Here is a 17,295-nt window from a genome sequence, read left to right on the forward strand (position 1 = left end):
ATATTAACCACCTGCCCATTTTGCTAGCTTGCCTGCATGGTCTACATTACACTGTCTTTTTGTCTGTATGGAAAGTTTTCAACTTTAACTTAAACTTTTCTTCAAGTCTTTTACTTTTGTCTATGTATAGTTAAGTAATGATTATTATATGTTGTATATATTGTGCAGCCTGTTGAACTTGAATAGATATAGAATTTGCACTGGCAATTTACTTGCACTGACACTCTCCATTGCACCATGATAACGCTTCTGCATTTTTTCCACACCGCTCCTTTAACATGTTACAATCTACTGTAAGGGCACACTAACTAACTAACCTCCTAACCTAACCGACCCAACTAACTAACTGACCGTCCGTCCGTCCGTCTCTCTATCGGTCTATCAAACAAATAACACATCATAGATTTCATCAATAGCAACAACTGTAAAAGAACAGTGATTTATTGAACAAAATTTTGGGAGAAAAATGTAAATTACAAAAGAAACAACGCTCAGCAATAATAGATTGTCACCTATTAACGGAAATGTTACTGTGTCCACAAACATAATCTTAAATAGCACTTGACTCACAGACTTCACCACAAAATTGCAGAGGCGAGAATAAGCCGGAGTTGTAAAAACTGCTTCACAACAACTCCTGCCTGAGGGCATTGTACAGGTGAAGATTAACACACCCTCCCCTAATGGCTGAAACCAATCTTGCTGACGGATATCTTTGACGGCAGATTCCTTGGGAACCTGAGTTACTGTGAGAGTATGCTCTCGTGCCGACAACTTCCTGTTTACAGTCACAGACCGCGTCTGAGTAAAAATGAATCACATGTCCCGAACAACCAAGCGGGGGTGAAACACTGAGGAGGTGAGTGTTCCTGTGTGTGTGTGTGTGTCTGCCTCTCGTATGCCAGCTTCCCGTGGGCATACCTGGAGGGCCTGATCACAGCATGATTCAGCACACAGGTGGCGAGAGTGGGAGCTTGATAGCTAGTGCGTGAGAATGAGAGAGAGAGAGAAGTGAGGCAGAGGGGGGTTGAGTATGGATGCAGAGTCAGGTTCTAAATGAGTTTGCGTGTGTGTGTCTGAGAGAGAGAGTACAGGGGTCTCTGGCACTGCTGGCAGTAGTAAAATATCAAAGCTTGTTTGTGTGAGTTGGCGTGCGAGATTGGATGAGACACAGTTTGTTGTTGATATGTATATGTGTGTGAGACATTTCATAGCTTGTGTGTGTTTGGTCTTCATCTTGTGTTCTGTGCATGTGTGTATATATGTACATGTTTGTCCATATGAGTATTTTTTATGTATACATACATTCAAGTGCAATTTCCCTCAGTTCAACTCAAACTCGATGACCAGCTTTCCTTCGTCATCACTACTGCTGGAGTTCTCCTCCTTATCGTCCATACACTTCCTCGCCCCCCTGAGGCTGCGACTCAAACTGACCATCTCACCGCTCCGCACTTTAGCTGCTCGAGACAGTCTCCTGCCCGGGGCCAGTCCGTTTGGCTGGGAGTTGGACCTCTCTCCCACGACATGAGTCTGCACCTCTGTGCGAAGAGGCCTGGGATGTTGGGAGTCTGACAGGGTCTCCCCTGGGTGGCTCAAGCAGGTGAAGGTCTGTTCGGTGTGTCCGAGGAGTGCATGTGTCTTCCACCCGGCCTCCGAGTGATTTGCAGCTTCTGCGCGAGAGTGCAGCGGCAGGTCACCGGGTGACGGGCCGGGCGGGGGGGCAGCGGCTCCAGTCTCCGGAGAGGACACTGCCACTTCCCCGGGCTCCTGATAACATCTCGCTGCGTTCGCCCTCCTGGAGTGTGCTTGAGTCATGCACTGGACAAATGGCTGGGAATGGCGAAGTGTCCTTGATTGAATTGAACTGCCGCTGCTGCTAGATAAGTTGCCGGATGGATAGAGTGGGGTGGCGGGTGAAGAGCTGGTGTCGAGTTGAAGGTTGAGCAACATGCCAGGGCTCCCCTGGGAGGGTGGAGGTGCACAAGGAGGTGAAGGTGGTGGAGGAGGAGGAGGAGAAAGAGGCACAGAAAGGGTCCAGATGGGTTCATGACTGCTTGTCTCCTGTCAGGAAAACATGCAGACACACACACAGACACACATGGCGTTAGTGTGGCCTGCGGAATGTCACTGCGTTTATCAGCTAGACCGTAAAATTACACTCACCAGGGGCCATCTGAGGGGATCAGTGCCTGGGAACATCACTCTGCTCCCGAAAACTTTCCTGTCCTTGGAATTTCAGTCATCCCAGTCCCCGTAAAGTAGGCACATTAAACTCAACTATTTCAAATATTTCTCATGGATTTTGTGTTCCAAATGTCTAGCCATTATTATTAGTCTCAGTGATTTGTAATAATTCATTATGCCAAACAATCTTTGCTAACGGAGCCTAATTAAATCCTCTGGCTGTTCCTAGAGAAAGAGACAGTACAGCCCCACTGACCAAAGGAATCAATCCCCAACTATTAGAAGGAATCAGAATGTGATTTAGTGCTTGCTGTTTTGTGACTCACTTTGGAAAGGATGGGGGTCAGATCTGTTCCGGGGTCTGCTTCTATTTACCACACACTCCCACGCTCCAACCCCCAACCACATCCCACCCCAGCCCCACACCTACCTCACCCCCCCTTGCCCCAGACGTCTCCTCCACCACAGACAGCAAAAACATCTTCTGTTTTATTTTACTCCGGCAATGGCCTATTCCCCCGAAGTGGTTAACTAAGAGCAAACACTGTTTGGCACCATCCCTAGCTCTCTCTTTGGCTAGACTGCCTCCAAGTGCAATGCCCTAATCTTTCCCTCGCCAGCATGCATAAAGATAAATTAAGATTTAATATTTTGGCCACAGCCATGGCATGGAGGGATAAGGGCAATAACATGTGTCTTAGAGGGCATATCTGAGTCTTTCATCTGCATGTTATTCCTTTATAATAAACACTGGGAAAAACAATAATAATATGCGGCAGTGCAGAGCAGTGCCAGTGGATTGTTGTAGCTTTGGATGATGGAGTCATGTCGGGTGGAGAGGAGCATTCCTTGGCTCTGTTTGTTTAAGGGGGTTAGATTTAGAATGATACCTGTCTTAAGTTGCATTCCTTCATCGTCCACTCCTCCGCCTGCAGGTCCGGCATTCTTTCATCCGCTCCCCCGTCATTTTGTCCTCTGCCTCCCACGTCGCCCCCAACCTGCCCCTCGGGCAGTTTACTGTTGTTCTTCTCCTCCTCCTCCTGTGACCCTCCTCTCTCCTCCTCCTTTGCTCCATGCCATAGCTCCTCGGGGACCCTCCTCCGCCTCTCTGACCCAGAGTCTCCCAGCGGCAGCAGTGAGCTTTGGGGGGGGAGCACATCGCCTGGTCCTGATAGCAAAGCAACAACAATCATTAACAAGCTTAAAGGGAGTCAAATAAGCCTGCATTCTTCACACTACATCATCCTATTTCACCGTGTTTCGATATGTTCCCCAGAGGGTAGGTTTCAAAGTCATGTGGGATTCCATAAAGTTTCGATACAAGGATGGGAATTCTTTCACCTGAACAGCCCCGGGGAATGAACATTTAAAATTCTGATATAAATACAGTATTATATAAAGTCTTCCAGAGCCAATAAAAATACTCATACTATAGTCAAACTGTTGCTGAAATATTTCATTAAAGTGGGCTGTGTGGGTCAGTCAGGTGTAGAGCCAGTATGGCATTAAACAATTGAGGGAAATGAGTAAAACTCACAGGAGGAACATTAGCAGGGGTCAACGACATATAAATTGTTAAACATATTGCTCTTTTTGGATTACAAAAACTCTCGGCGGTGTGACTGATGCATGGAGTTTGCTGTTTGGACTTTTGGAATGTATGGCTCACTGAAAAGCAAACGTCAGCCAAATGAATAAAAAATATTGCAAGAGACTTTCAGTGAAAACACAGACGCACAGAATAATACACTTGTCTGACCATATATCACAAGTGGAGGTATAGAGGTGATTATTGTGATGAAAAACAATCGGTGCGACGATTCAGTGCCGTGTTTGCTTTGGCTGAACTCTTGCATGTTCACTTTCCGAGGAGCGGCCTGACAAAGAGGCTGTGCTTGGGTTTCAGATCGTACGTCAGCCCTCTGGAACGGGAGACAGGCGTGAAATTGCACTAACTCCGGGGGCCACTCACTGAGGAGTCCCTGGATGGGCCACCGTCCAACACCCCCCACACACACACACCACCTCACCCTAGCACATACAAACACACTGCCAACATACACCACCTCACCCTAGCACATACAAACACACTAATAACACACACATATACTCACACACAAAACCACACTCCTGTTGCCTCTGCAAAGCACTCCTGCTGATCAACTTGAGCCACTACATGGTGGCTTGCAGGACCCTGTGCAATTGAATCCCATTTTTGCTAATCTTCTGCTCTGACGTAAACCCACACCTCTCATTCGAGATTTGGCAGGGAAAGCACTGATGGGATTACCTGACGTTTACTTCAGTAATTGCTCCAAAGAGAATGGGTCATATCAAAATGAAGGTCACGTTTGTATCCTGATTGACATCTGACCTGAGGGGTATTTCACAAAACCTAGATAAGGGATTAAGCTGGGATTTTTAGGTTATCCTGGATGAATTTAGCCTTGACTTGGTTTCACAAAAGAGATGGCAAATAAGTTACAATGGGGATTTATTCTCTGCACCTAGCCTGGTCCCGACCAGGCTAACAGCCAAGCTAAGTTAATTCTAATGGTAATTATGTCATCTTATTGGTTCGGCTAGCTGTTATTCACATCTGACCTCTGTGCTAATTTTTAAGGGGCTTTTTTTTTCATTTATAAACTATTTGCTAAATGTATTTGCTCGCAAAACAAAACAGATTTTCTGCCTACTACCATATGGTTATTATTTTAATTGTGATAGCCTTATAATTATTAACATAGGGCTAGGTAGGCCTACTCATTGTTTGTTTATTTTATTGATAGACGTTTGATAAATAGCCTACTGTAGTTGATTGGAAGTGGAGGGGCAAGTTTTCGAAGGTATTTTCAACTATAATATTAAGGTAGGCCTATATCATAGGCTACTATGTGCATGTTTGCAGTGACAAGCACTTTCTTAATGACGTTGCGTGCCGAGACAAGGAAGCACTCACACGTGGGTGCATACGTAAATTTGCATTCAGTTGGTCTACCACGCCTACTCCTGCTGTTTTACAGAAATAGCCATGATTCCCCATTCCAAAAGCACAACTTTACTTCATTGTTAGTCTATATCAAAAGCGGTTGTTCACTTTGTGTGAATGACGCTATTTTCCGCGTCTTTTTTATTTCAACCGTGGGCACTTTTGGAGCAGAAATGAGCGCGCACACATCCTGAATTACTTACAGCTGGCTTGACATAGTCGCGCCTACTCATCCTGGATTGGCATTAGTGAAACGAGTTCAGCTAGGATGACCAGACAACGCTATATGTCAAACCTCGCTTTATCACTTATCTTGGATGTCTTAATTCTGCCTTTGTAAAATACCCCTCTGGCATGTATTTATTACATTGGGAGCCTCTGGACCAGCTGAAATATGATATTTAGGATTTAGGAACCACCGTTAAACACAAACACCATTGTAACTTAGGAGGATCAGACACTGTCCCTGCCCTCCCCCCACCCCCCTAATTTTTACCATATGATCCAGTGAAAGAAAAACCTACAACCCAGCAAGTAAGGTCAGCTCACTGTGTTTCAAAAATTCTTTGTTGATTTTATCTTGCAAACACCTTTTATACGAGACAGTCAAGTCACTTTGCAGTCAAAGCTCCAGTTAAGTGCACATCAACTCTGACACTCAAACACTTACAACTCTGACACTTTGAGGACGCTCCCTGCATCTCCATTGTGTTAAACTCGCCTGAACTCTTGTATGCTAATTGACATGGACATCTAATGGGAAAGTAAAACATTTTATACAAAAACCTTGCAAACCACACCCCAGCACACTGAGAATAACTTGTTAACTGGTGACTTTTGGAAATATACAGTAGCTGGCATACAGCTGTTATGTTATATAGCAAATAGCTATATAGCTATGGTGCTGTGAAAGCTTATACTATTATGTTTTCTCTGGGTGTTCCAACATAATATCCTGATACAACACATATGACCGTGTAGGTTTATATGTCTTTCATATGAACTGTTGCATAGTGTTGCTTAAAGTCCCTCATTTCTGATCCCCTATTGTGAGGTATATCCTAACTGAATAGTTGTTCAGCTAACCATTGAATTCAGATTTCTGATACTCTACCGTCACTGACCTGTATCATGTTTCGGTTGGATTACACTTTTGCCCGACATTTTTTTAATTATTTGCCTTGTTTTGTTTTTGGATTACCTGTTGCTGGAACCTTACTTTTAACTGACCACTGATTCTTGGATCGTAACTTGTCCTTATATATTTTGCCATTAGACACAGTTTCACTGCACATGGTTCCTCTGACACACTATTTGTAAATCCAATCACAGGCTGTATGAACTCAACTGCCTAAGCCTCTCTTCATGCACAATCTGTATCTCGTAAACATACTATTTCAAAGCCCATTTGCTGCCTTCTTCTCTGGCAGGCCTCAGTGATCGTACATTTATTCAAGATGTCTGCATAAAAGTATCTCTAGAAATGAAAGGTGGGGATACTGAAACCCTCCAGGCTGAGCGGCAGACACAACTAAACTCACATTAAATAGAGCTGACTGTGTCCTTGATTTCTCAAGTTCTATACTTGTGAAATCCCATTTTACTGCTGATTCTGGAAGGGACAAGGCCCAGATCAACTGCCTGTGAACACTGCCATTATAGTCTAACTACATGGTTGTTACAGGTGCTCGACTGTGTTAATGGCATCTCGAAACAGAGAACAGGGCTGCTGAAGGAGCAGATTCAGTATTTATGGTATTCATAGAAGAGATTATCTTTCTCTTTGACGTAGAACTAACTGTAATGTGAAAAATCTGACCTTAAAGGTTTGGTTTCTGTGTATAGATAGTGTACACACACACACACACACACACACATACACACAGAGGCATATGCACACTGCCCCCCCCCTCCAAAAAATCCACCCCCACCTCCAACACACACTTGCATACAAACATGTATTAAATCACTCCATTACAAACATGTTGGATGTGAGAGTTATTGCATCATTTCTTTATCTCTCACATGAAAACTCCAGGGATTTAATAATATAGAGGTAAAGTGAACATTTACATTATTTCTTCGCTTGATACTGACAGATAAAACCAGTAGCCTATGTCTATCATGTACAGAACTGTATGTGATTTTGACTCATGCATACAGTACAGTATATTGTATGATACTGGGCTGATGTATTATAATTACAGCAGATTGTTGTTTTATGATACAATGACATTGCATTACAGTGACATAATAGGAGGGAGAGGATGGCTATTTGCCACCACCTAGTGGGGACATACTGATACAAAAAGGAAAGATTCCAGCATGCAATGTCTGAGAACCCAGTGCTCATGAATTAAAAACTAATGAGGAAGAACAGTGAAATATTTATTTCTTAATAAATGTTGAAAAATGGGAACTATAATCAAAAGGACTTTTTTGTCATTAGTCTACATTTAGCACCTTACAGAAAATGGTTATACTGGATGTCCATGTGCGCCAGTGGTCTTTATGTTTTCACTAATACTGTCCTACTTCTCAGAAGCACCAGACTGTCAAAATCAAAAAAAGTGTGGAATCATCCCAAGACCTTTTTGCAGTGTGCATGCTCCCATGTCATTCATTTGAAATGTCACAGAAAGGAAAATTCAACAACAACAACAATAACAAGAAGAAGAAAAACAACAACCTTACCTTGACCAGCCCTGATTGAGCTTGCACAGGGTGTCTCCTCAGCTCTGAGAGTCTTTTCCTGTTGGATGCACACTTGAGTTGGCTCCACACCCATGCTGCGTGTATTGCCCTGGTCCACTTCCACAGCACCTCTGGTCCCCCTGATCTCCACCCTGCAACCAGCAGAGGGCGGCTGTGGTTTCTCAGCCTGCCCCATGGCCGTCTGGGACTGCTGAGGCTCTCCAGATGTTTTGCCTGGAACACCAGTTTCAGTCGCTGAGCTCCCAATCAGTGGTGTGTGATTACACCCATCTCGTGCGTCTCCTGGGCACAGGGGCTTGTGTTGGCCCACTGCAGGGTGTGATGCACTTCCCAAGCCCATGGACTGGACCGCTGGAGGAGCCGGAGAGAGGCAGGCCTCAGGGCTGAGTTTGTGTTGGCTGTCGTGCGATCCTGACACTGACCCCACGTGGTGAAGTGGTGTGGCAGAGGAGCTCCTCTCTTCCGTGCCACTGAGCACAACTGAGGGGCCATTCGGCTGGCTTAGTCTAACTGCACTGTTTAAGACTTGTACTGATCCAGGGGGCGGAGACAGTCCCAGTGCACTTCCCAGCGGCTGATGCCGGTCTGGCTTTGAGGCTAATATTTCAGTGGACACTGATATTGTTTGTCCTAGCTGGTCTTCAGCAGTGAGAGTCTGGGGTCTGCTAGGCACGTCTAGCAGGCAGTGCTGCGGATTGGTCTGTGTTGTGACAGTTGTGTGACTGATGTTAGGCATCGCGCCAGACTGAAAAACGCTGCAAGAGGAGCTCGTCCTCTCGGAGTGGGGAGAGTGATGGGAAACAGATGGACAGTGAGCCGCAGGTGGAGACGTGTGACAAGCAGAGAGGAGCGATGGCTGGGGCTCCACATCAACCACCCTTTGGGCGGAAACGGGTGCACTGCTCCTGACTGAGGCAATCAAACCCACAGGAACACCTGACAGATGGTGTTCCTGATTAGGTACCGGGGCTCCAACTTTGCTGGGCAAAGACTTTTGCATTGTTGGAGGGCATGGCCTCTCAGTCGAGACCGATGACTGTGGCCCACTCAAACTGCTTTGCTGATGAGATTCTGGAGTCTGAACGATGCAGTGTTGCATTGTGGGATTGTAAAGTGTAGGGGATGTGGGCCGCACTGATGAATGCTGCTGTTTATGAACTGAAATGTGGGCTTTCAGGGAACCTTGTTCCGTTGTAGAGTTCTTCTCATTGACCATCAATTGGGCAGGAATACAATCTCTCTGTCCCACTTCACAGTTTTCTTTCATTCCAGATTCTGTGGCCTGTCTAGTCACTGTACCTGTATGGTCTGGTATGTATAGATTCTGGGCAGTGCTGGGCAAAACTGAAGCCTGACTCTGGCAAGGCTTTTCTGTCAGAGATGAGTTGGAGTTCATGAACAGAGAAGCAGGACAGGAAGGTTTAGCAGTGCTAACTGATGTAGCACAATCTGACATTGCCATCATAGTAGATCCATCTGTTGACATGATTCTTGAAGCTATGGATCCCCCTTGTGTTGAATTTACGTCATTACCATTATTTGTTACACTCACACTCATGTCCTGAGAAACTAGAGAAGGCTGTCCGCTCATCTCTGTCTTTGGCGCCTCTGCTGACCCGGCGATGATGGAGGGACACCCGGCTCCTTGTTTGTAATCCCCAGCTTCAATCTGAGGTGCCATAAGGGCCAGCTGCTCGTCAGAGATGAGCTGCATGACAATCTGCAAGTCCGGCGTTCTCATGAAGAATGTGTCCTGAGCAGGGGCCTGAGCAGGCACGCCACCGAACTGCCCGACGACGCCCCCTCCATGGAGACTCTCTCTGGGGACAGTGGTGGTTGAGCGGGCCTCTGGGGTGATATCCACCAGAGGGCAAACAGCAGAGGACTCAGGAGCATGCGTGGCGGACTGTGGGGAGGCTGTCACAGATGTTGACCCCTGACTCTGCACGCTGGGTGTGGATGCACAAGGATCACCCAGTGCAATTGTACTAATCGATGTGTAGGTGGTCTGAAGTTGCTGTACGACACCTGCTGTGGGTGTAACTGGCTGATTCAGGGGTATGACGGCAAGAGGTGAAGCTGTTTGGCTGTTTCCTAAGCCTGACATGGCTGCTTGACACTGGTATCTGACTGGGACTGCTGTGGGTGGCTGGCTGAGGGATTCCACAGTGACAGGTTTTGCTGGCTGAGTGTGAGATATTGGTGTGGGTTGCTGAATGTGATATTGTGCTGTTGCAGGTTTACCTGCCTGTCTGAGTGCCATGTCTGTGACAGGATGAATTAATTGATGCAGTGCATGTGTTGTAATAGGTGTAGATTTCTGGGATAATACTGTGATAGGTGTAGCCTGCTGAATGACACACTGTACAGTTATAGGGGTAGCTACTTGTTGAAGTGCCATATCTGTGACCTGCTTAATTGGTTCACTTGAAACTACTGTGGAATTAGCTGGAACATTCTGTGCTAATGTTGTTGCTTGCTGAATGTGATATTGTACTGTAACAGGAGTAGGTGCTTCACTAATTGACATTTCTCTGACAGACTTAATTGCTCGACAACTGGAAACTATCCTGGTGGATGTAACTGGAACTCTCTGTTCCAACGGTGTGACAGCCGCAAGTTCCTGCGTTTGATGCTGTACAACCACTGGTGTTATCTGACTGAGAGACAAATCAGTCAAATGTTTGACAGGTTGACTTGTAGAAAATATTGTGTTTGCTGTAACTGGAACATTCTGTGCTAAACCTATAACAGTTGTAGCTTGCTGAATCTGACATGGCACAGATACAGGTGTACCTCTCTGACTGAGAGACATTTCTCTAGCAGATTTCACTGGTCGAGAGGTGGCAAACATTGTGATTGGTTTAACTGAAATACTTTGGCTTAAACCTGATGCTGGTAGAGCTTGCTGAATCTGATATTGTAAGGGAACAGGTAAAGGTGTCTGATTGAATGACACATCTCTGACATGTTGGTTGCTAGAAAATACTGTTGCCTGTGTAACTGGATTGTTTTGGTTGAAACCTACAACAGCTGTCACTTGCCGACTGTGACACTGTACTGCTGCAGGAGCAACTGTCTGATCGAGTGTTACACCTGTGACAGCTTGAATAGGGTGACTAATGGAAAACACTGTTGTGGGTGTAGCGGTTGGTATCCGGGCTAAATCTGTAACATTTGCCACTTGTTGAATGTGATACTGGACAGGCTTAGGTGTACCTGTGAGATTGATATCTGTGAGAGATTTGGCACGCTGTTCAGGACATAATGTGCCTGTGTGTGTAGTCTGATTGTGAGATATGACAGGTATAACAGACTGGCTGTGGCGTGGGGTTGTGATGGAGCCAAACTGATCTTGCGCTAACACTGTCTTGCACATGTAAGACTGACCTGGAATGGATGAAGTGACCATGGTGAACGTCAGATTCTGTGCTGTCCAGGGTGTATCGCTCGTGGTTCTCAAGCTCTGTGGTGGACCAGGCACCCCTAAACCTCGGGCAGGAAAGTTGTGTGTCAGCCCCCTAACGGCTGCAGCAGAGGGGCTCCAAGTTGAGATGGGGGCGGGCAGGCCCAGCGTGTTTAGCCTCGTGCTCCCGTTCGACCTGTTCTGCTGACTGTGGATCAGTGTGATGGGCGTGACCGGTTGACTCTGCGTCAAGGTTGTGAATGACGTTATGGAGTCGCTGTGGCCTGAGCGGGGTGCGCACGTCGTGAAGATTTGCGACGACGAGAAGCTGTGCCGAATGAAAGGTGCCATGCGGCGTGGGCAAGATTCTCCATTCCCTGAGGTCTGGGGGAGCTTCAGCTGATACTTGGGCAGAAAGTTGGTCTTTGCTGGCAGGGAAATGGTGGTGGTGGTGGTGGTGTTGGAGGAAGCAGTGACCAGCTCAGATGGTCTGCTTACGTCCACCATACAAAGCGGAGAGCTGTGCCTCTTCTGCAGAGGCTGTCTGGCCGTTATGTGAGGGTAGATTAGACTGTCCTGGCGTTGAATGTGAGGCCTGCTGCTTTCTCTCTCCGCGGGCACCAGGGTTTGATTCACACCATTAGTCATGTCTCCATCTGTCCATCCGATTTTATAAGCGGGGGCGCTCCCTTCCCTTGCTCCAGTGTCCATACTGTCTAGTACAACACAGACATTCTCCTCTGTGCGTAGTTTCTTCCTTTCAGAGGGAAGAGACCTGTGCTGTGGGACAATCTCACAGCTCGTCTCTATTGTTGACTCCTTCGGTGAGAAAATGTCAGTGCCCAGAATCACTCGGCTCTCTGCCCGTTGCTGCGGCGGCCCTGCGGTCTTCAACATGGAGCCTGGGAGCAGTACATAGGAGGGACCACTGCTGTGTATCCTGTCTGTACATGATGCATCCGCAGGGGCCATGCCAAGCCCAGGGCTGGTGGAGGGACAAAGAACGCTTTGCATTGTGCCCACTGACATGTTTGTGATGGAAACAGCCACCTTTGTGCCTGCGCCAAGATCTCTGACCTGGCTGATTTGAATGTCCTCTCTCTCATCATGATGCTCAAGGCTATTAGCGAGGGACTTTCGTGTTTTCAGCGTGGAGGAATCCAGTTCTTTCTCTGACGAAGTACTGTAGAGCTTTCGGAATGTTCCGTCGCCGTACACGTACCATTTGTTGTAGTCAAATTTCTGCGACCGCTTCCTTCGATACTTCCTGGAGGCGGGCGACCCGCCCGCGGTGTCCGTGCAGTCCGTGTCAGAGCTGAGGCTGCTCAGGCTGCCCCTCTTGGTGGGAGACACCTCCGGCAGGCAGTCCACGGCCCCCTGCCTGACCAGGGACCGGTGGGTCGGCTCGTGCCGGTCCACGGACTGCGTCCCGACCTTAAGCGAGTATAAGTGTCCCGCACTGCTTCTCCTGTTCAGTGTGAGGCGGTCAGTGTGACGGGGTGAGGCCATGCCTGCTGTATCACTCTGCTGCTCGCTTACACTAAAGGGCAAGGAGCTGCTCCTGGTCAAGGGAGTGTGGTCCAGGCTGTCGACGTGTTGGGAGGGCAGGGAGCTGTGGAATGCTTGTATCCCTCTCCTGTCTGGGCCTGGTGAGATAGACGTCTGCTTGGAGGTGGCAATGGTGGACATGGTGGTGGACTTCATCTCAAAATGAAAAGAGTCCTTGTAGGTGTAGGGCATGGGGAGGTCAATGCTGCCTTGTTTGGACAGCATCGTCTTCCTCGGGCGGACGTTCTCCAGGCGTTTGTCGTCCATCAGCTCATCGTTCTTTGAGATGATCTTTGAGATGCGCTCCTCCAATTGCCTCTTTTCCTGGACCGACACCTTGCTCTTAGAGCCCCCAGCTGAGGCTGGGTCAGAGTCCACCTGGCAGACGGCCCGAGAATCTGGTACCTCCATGCTGGACTCAGTCAACGACTCCATGCTGTGCTCATGCGGGCTGCTCCCCGGACTTGATGTCCAGTGGTGTTCACCATTGTCACTGAACCCAGAGTCGGTGCTGTCATGACTCTGAGACTTGCCCCTGGACATAGACATGGAGTCCCACGGCTTGGGGGAAAGAGTGGCCTCCTGCCTTTGCAGAGGGAGGTGTCGGTTGGGTATCAACCTTGCACCACCACAGGGTCTTGGGCATTCTCCCATGGCCAGCCTTTTTGAGTCTCTGCCTGCAGTGGTAACTCCACCACCACACGGGGGCTCCATCTGTTGAGACGGAGATGTCAGCACTTCTTTCTGTACTTCCATGGGGGCAACGATGAGACCAACCAAAGCAGCCTGTTGCAAAGCCCTAACTGTGCCTGAGCCCAGCGTGTCCTCCTGGTTCAAATGCGACTGACCAGATTCCGTAGTGGTCCCAAGAGGCTGCTTGGCCGCAACCTCAATGCCATCCTGGCTACCACAGTCCTGACTCTGGGCGTCCAGCGAGAAGCTGGAGGAGAAGCAAGTGTCCCTGGAGCTGTGCAGGCTCTCCTGGCTGCTCAGACTGCCCCGGTCCGACTCGCTGGAGATCCGGGCATGCGCCTGCGTGCGCTTGTGCTTGTAGAGGTTGCTTTGGGTCTTGAAGGAGATCCCGCAGACGGTGCAAGGGTACGGCCTCTCGCCCGTGTGGCAGCGCAGGTGTTTCTCCAGCACGCTGGGCTTCAGGCAGTCACGCCCGCAGTACTGGCACACGTGCTTGCCCACTGACTTCGGGGGCTTGGAGGGGCACGGCACCACCCCTGTGGGCATCGCCGCTCCACCAGACTTCAGGGCCTGCGTGGCCGCCAGAGGCATCCCTCCGGCGATGTGGAGAGTCAGGATAGGCAAAGGCTGTTTGGTGCTGAGAGCGGGGATTGGCAGGGTGATGGCTGGAGTGTCCTGGATCACGGCCGCAGGAGGTTGGGCCTGAGTCGGCTGCGTCTGGGATGCCACTGGTGGCGGCGGCACCTGCGGTTGCGAGGGCCCCGTCATGGTGCGGACGTAGAAGGTAGCAAGCGGGGCCTGAACGTGCATCATGTCTGCTGCTGCCTCATGCACTGCCGCCGTCACCGCAACTGAGCCCTCTGGCACGGCACTCTGAACAAAACCCAGCTTGCCAGTCTCCATGGTAACAGCTCTCTCTCTCTCTCTCTCTCTCCCTTTCGCTCTCTCTTGCTGGGTGATGTCGGGGAGCCAAGGCTGCTAATTACCTGCAAAAAGAAACACAGTTTTCATTAGGCCCCAGCTACCCCCGATAAAAGGAATCCTACGTCTGTGACTTAAGGACCATGGGAGAAGGAGTGAGGAGATAGGGGCGGAGGGGGGCAGCTCAATTTCAGAGGGAATGTGATTTCCTATCACAAAGGTGCCTTGTCTATGCAGAGGTACTGCAGAGGAATGCCAGACTGGTTACTGTACTACTGAGTTAAAGATGTTTTTTTTTCTAAACTGAGATTCGAGTGCAGAGGATTATATTAGCAAAGAGCATAGATACAGATGATTTATATATGTTGTTGAATTTGCTGTTTACAGGCATTTAAATATGGAGATGTTAAAGGCAAATTAACCACACAGGTTCATGGAGGCATTTAAAAATGGAAAACCTAAACAAGAGGATTGCGATCATGATTATGATTATTGAGAAGGAAAAGGATTTTTTATTTTTTAGGGCTAAAGCCTAGGGCCTTCATCAGAGTTTGTCCACTAATGTATCACTGTTGCTATGCTAACAGCACAGAAAACATGTACACAGCATTTGCATACAGCAACAGTGAGATGGAGATGAGACAGAGGCGTTCTGTAGAGGAATGACTCACCCAAAGGCAGCAGTGCGCCCTGTGAAAGCCCTTAAAGATCAACAGCTAGCTTTTTTTCTGATTTTATTTCCAACCTCAGAACTAATGGACTGAGTGTGCATCAGTTAAGTGACACCTGAAGCCGTGCATGTCAGAGTGCAACAGTTAACAGCGCAGTTTTGGCATGCTTTTGCTTATGTTCTTTTATTTCAGCTCATCATCTGTTATGTGGCGCAGGTACTATTTTTTGAGACAGTGACGACTGCAAAAGTAGGAAGTGCCGTTTGACTGAATCGAAACCCTGTTTTCATTGTGGAAATCTACTAAAACTTACTGTAGATGTTTCCTGAATCAGCAACATCATACTGAGACGCTTGTTTAAAAATGTTTTGTTGCCATTTGGTCGACAGTGAGAGCAGTAGGTGTAGAAGACTTAGTTTACTCAGTTTGATGAAGCATGCCTTTCCACTCATACAATGACATCTTTTATTTTTATGTCATTCCTCAAACATATTTCACATATATGTTGACTAGATCAAAAATGAGAATTCATAATCCTATCCTTGAGTTTGTTTGTAACTGTACAACTGCACTACATTACAAATTTGTACAGCCATTTAGCCATCTACCCACTCTACTTGTACCTTGATAATAAAAGGGTCATAAAATGGCCTTGATAGAGGATATCTACTCAGCTTTTAGTTCCAACTGTTCAGCTACAACAGAACTAATAGAGAAGTTGTGGACAGGATCATCCTCCACACAATGTAAATCCAACACTCTAAAGCACTGTAAAACGTTTCAAATGTGGCCAAAACTCTCAGAGAGGAGCATGAGGCACTACATGTGGTTATGGGGTGAGAATATAAAAATAAATGTAATATAAATATACAAATTTTGAGTTCACACTGAATGAATTGTCAACATAGCGTTTAAAGAGCCCCTTGTTGTCTAGTCTCTACTATCAAAGCAGAGGAGAAAAAACACTTACCATATTGCCAAAGTTGTGGCTTGATGCATTTCCACTTTGAGTGGCAAAAACAGACACTGTTGAACAAGCTTCCTGAGAGCGGGGGGTCATCAACAGAAACTGGATCTTATGACGACGTCTTTCGCCACAGTTGCACTCTAAGTGTTCCCTATTGCACTGTCCTTTTGCCCGTTTGTAGAGGAACTGTTGCTGGTGCAGATGGAGGAAATGCAGGCTTGGTCACGTCACATATGCAAATTGGCAAGAGAGAGGAGCACACAGCGACAGAGGAGATAAATTAGGGTCAAGCGGGCGGAGAGAGTGCGAGAGGAGAGGAGAGGCACGTGGTAAACAAAAGAACTCAAAACAAGGGGGTACGAGCACAGACAGAGAGACGGCTAGCAGCTGAGAAACGTCAGAGGCAAGAGAAGGAGGGATGGTCAGAGATAGAAAACATATTTTAGAGAGGAGTGAGTAAAACTGACAGAATAAGATAAAGACAGAGAGAGAGAATAATTACAACAAACTCTTTGAATGAGGAAATGGACTAACCTTTCACTAAAATATTGATGCAGCGACTACTGAGCTTGATTATATTCTGTGGATGTGTGTGTGTGAGAGAGAAGAGAGTTAGAATCTGACATCTTGGCTAGGCATACACTTACTCCCTCCTACACCCACACATACGCGCGCGCACATGCATGCACACAGGCACACACACACACACACACACACACACACACACACACACACACACACACACACACACACACACACACACACACACACACACACACACACACCGCACCAAGGAGAGGTGCATGAGAGCGTGTGGGTGTGCAGCGTTTGAGAGGAAAGCCAAGCTCTTTTTTCTCACCACTGAAAAAAAGCTGAAGCCCACACTATCACCAATAGGCACAGAGGTAAGATAAAGATAAGACCTGCAGTGAATATGACCTTCACCTAATGAAACCTCCATCTGTCCTATAAACCGCCATAGCAAGGCATGTGAGAGAGGTGGCACCTGGCCTCTTGGCAACAGACAACTTTTGTTCTCGATCACAAAAATGACCCATATTTCTCAAACCGCTAACAGTTGTGAAAAACATTTTACTTTCGCTTCATTTACGTTCATCAGGTCACAAGCAACTTGTAGATGTAGAATAATGTCTTGATTATCCTACTTCTCATGTGATCATCTTTCTTTCAGCATCTA

General features: G+C 47.4%; 1 protein-coding gene across 1 annotated transcript; it reads right to left on the reverse strand.

Moving 5' to 3' along the window:
* Nucleotides 1–404: 404 nt before the first annotated feature.
* znf831 (zinc finger protein 831) lies at nt 405–16,805 on the reverse strand. The gene is made up of 5 exons (XM_042088912.1): nt 16,632–16,805; nt 16,101–16,289; nt 7,871–14,524; nt 3,078–3,355; nt 405–2,064 (listed from the first exon to the last, which is right to left on the reverse strand). Exons 3-5 carry the CDS (start codon nt 14,439–14,441, stop codon nt 1,324–1,326), a joined length of 7,590 nt encoding a protein of 2,529 aa, XP_041944846.1. The 5' UTR covers nt 14,442–14,524; nt 16,101–16,289; nt 16,632–16,805; the 3' UTR covers nt 405–1,323.
* Between the last annotated feature and the right edge of the window lie 490 nt (nt 16,806–17,295).

This window comes from Alosa sapidissima, chromosome 4, assembly GCF_018492685.1.
Source record: "Alosa sapidissima isolate fAloSap1 chromosome 4, fAloSap1.pri, whole genome shotgun sequence".
Classification (NCBI taxonomy): domain Eukaryota; kingdom Metazoa; phylum Chordata; class Actinopteri; order Clupeiformes; family Clupeidae; genus Alosa; species Alosa sapidissima.

Bases quoted from the DNA above. Each gene is read 5' to 3' on its own strand.
- znf831 (XM_042088912.1), bottom strand. From the start codon at position 14,441: ATGGAGACTGGCAAGCTGGGTTTTGTTCAGAGTGCCGTGCCAGAGGGC. The intron at 3,356-7,870 runs GTAAGGTTGTTG...CTTTGCTATCAG, and splicing joins CTCAATCAGGGCTGGTCAAG to GACCAGGCGATGTGCTCCCC. The intron at 2,065-3,077 runs GTATCATTCTAA...TTTTCCTGACAG, and splicing joins AGGAATGCAACTTAAGACAG to GAGACAAGCAGTCATGAACC.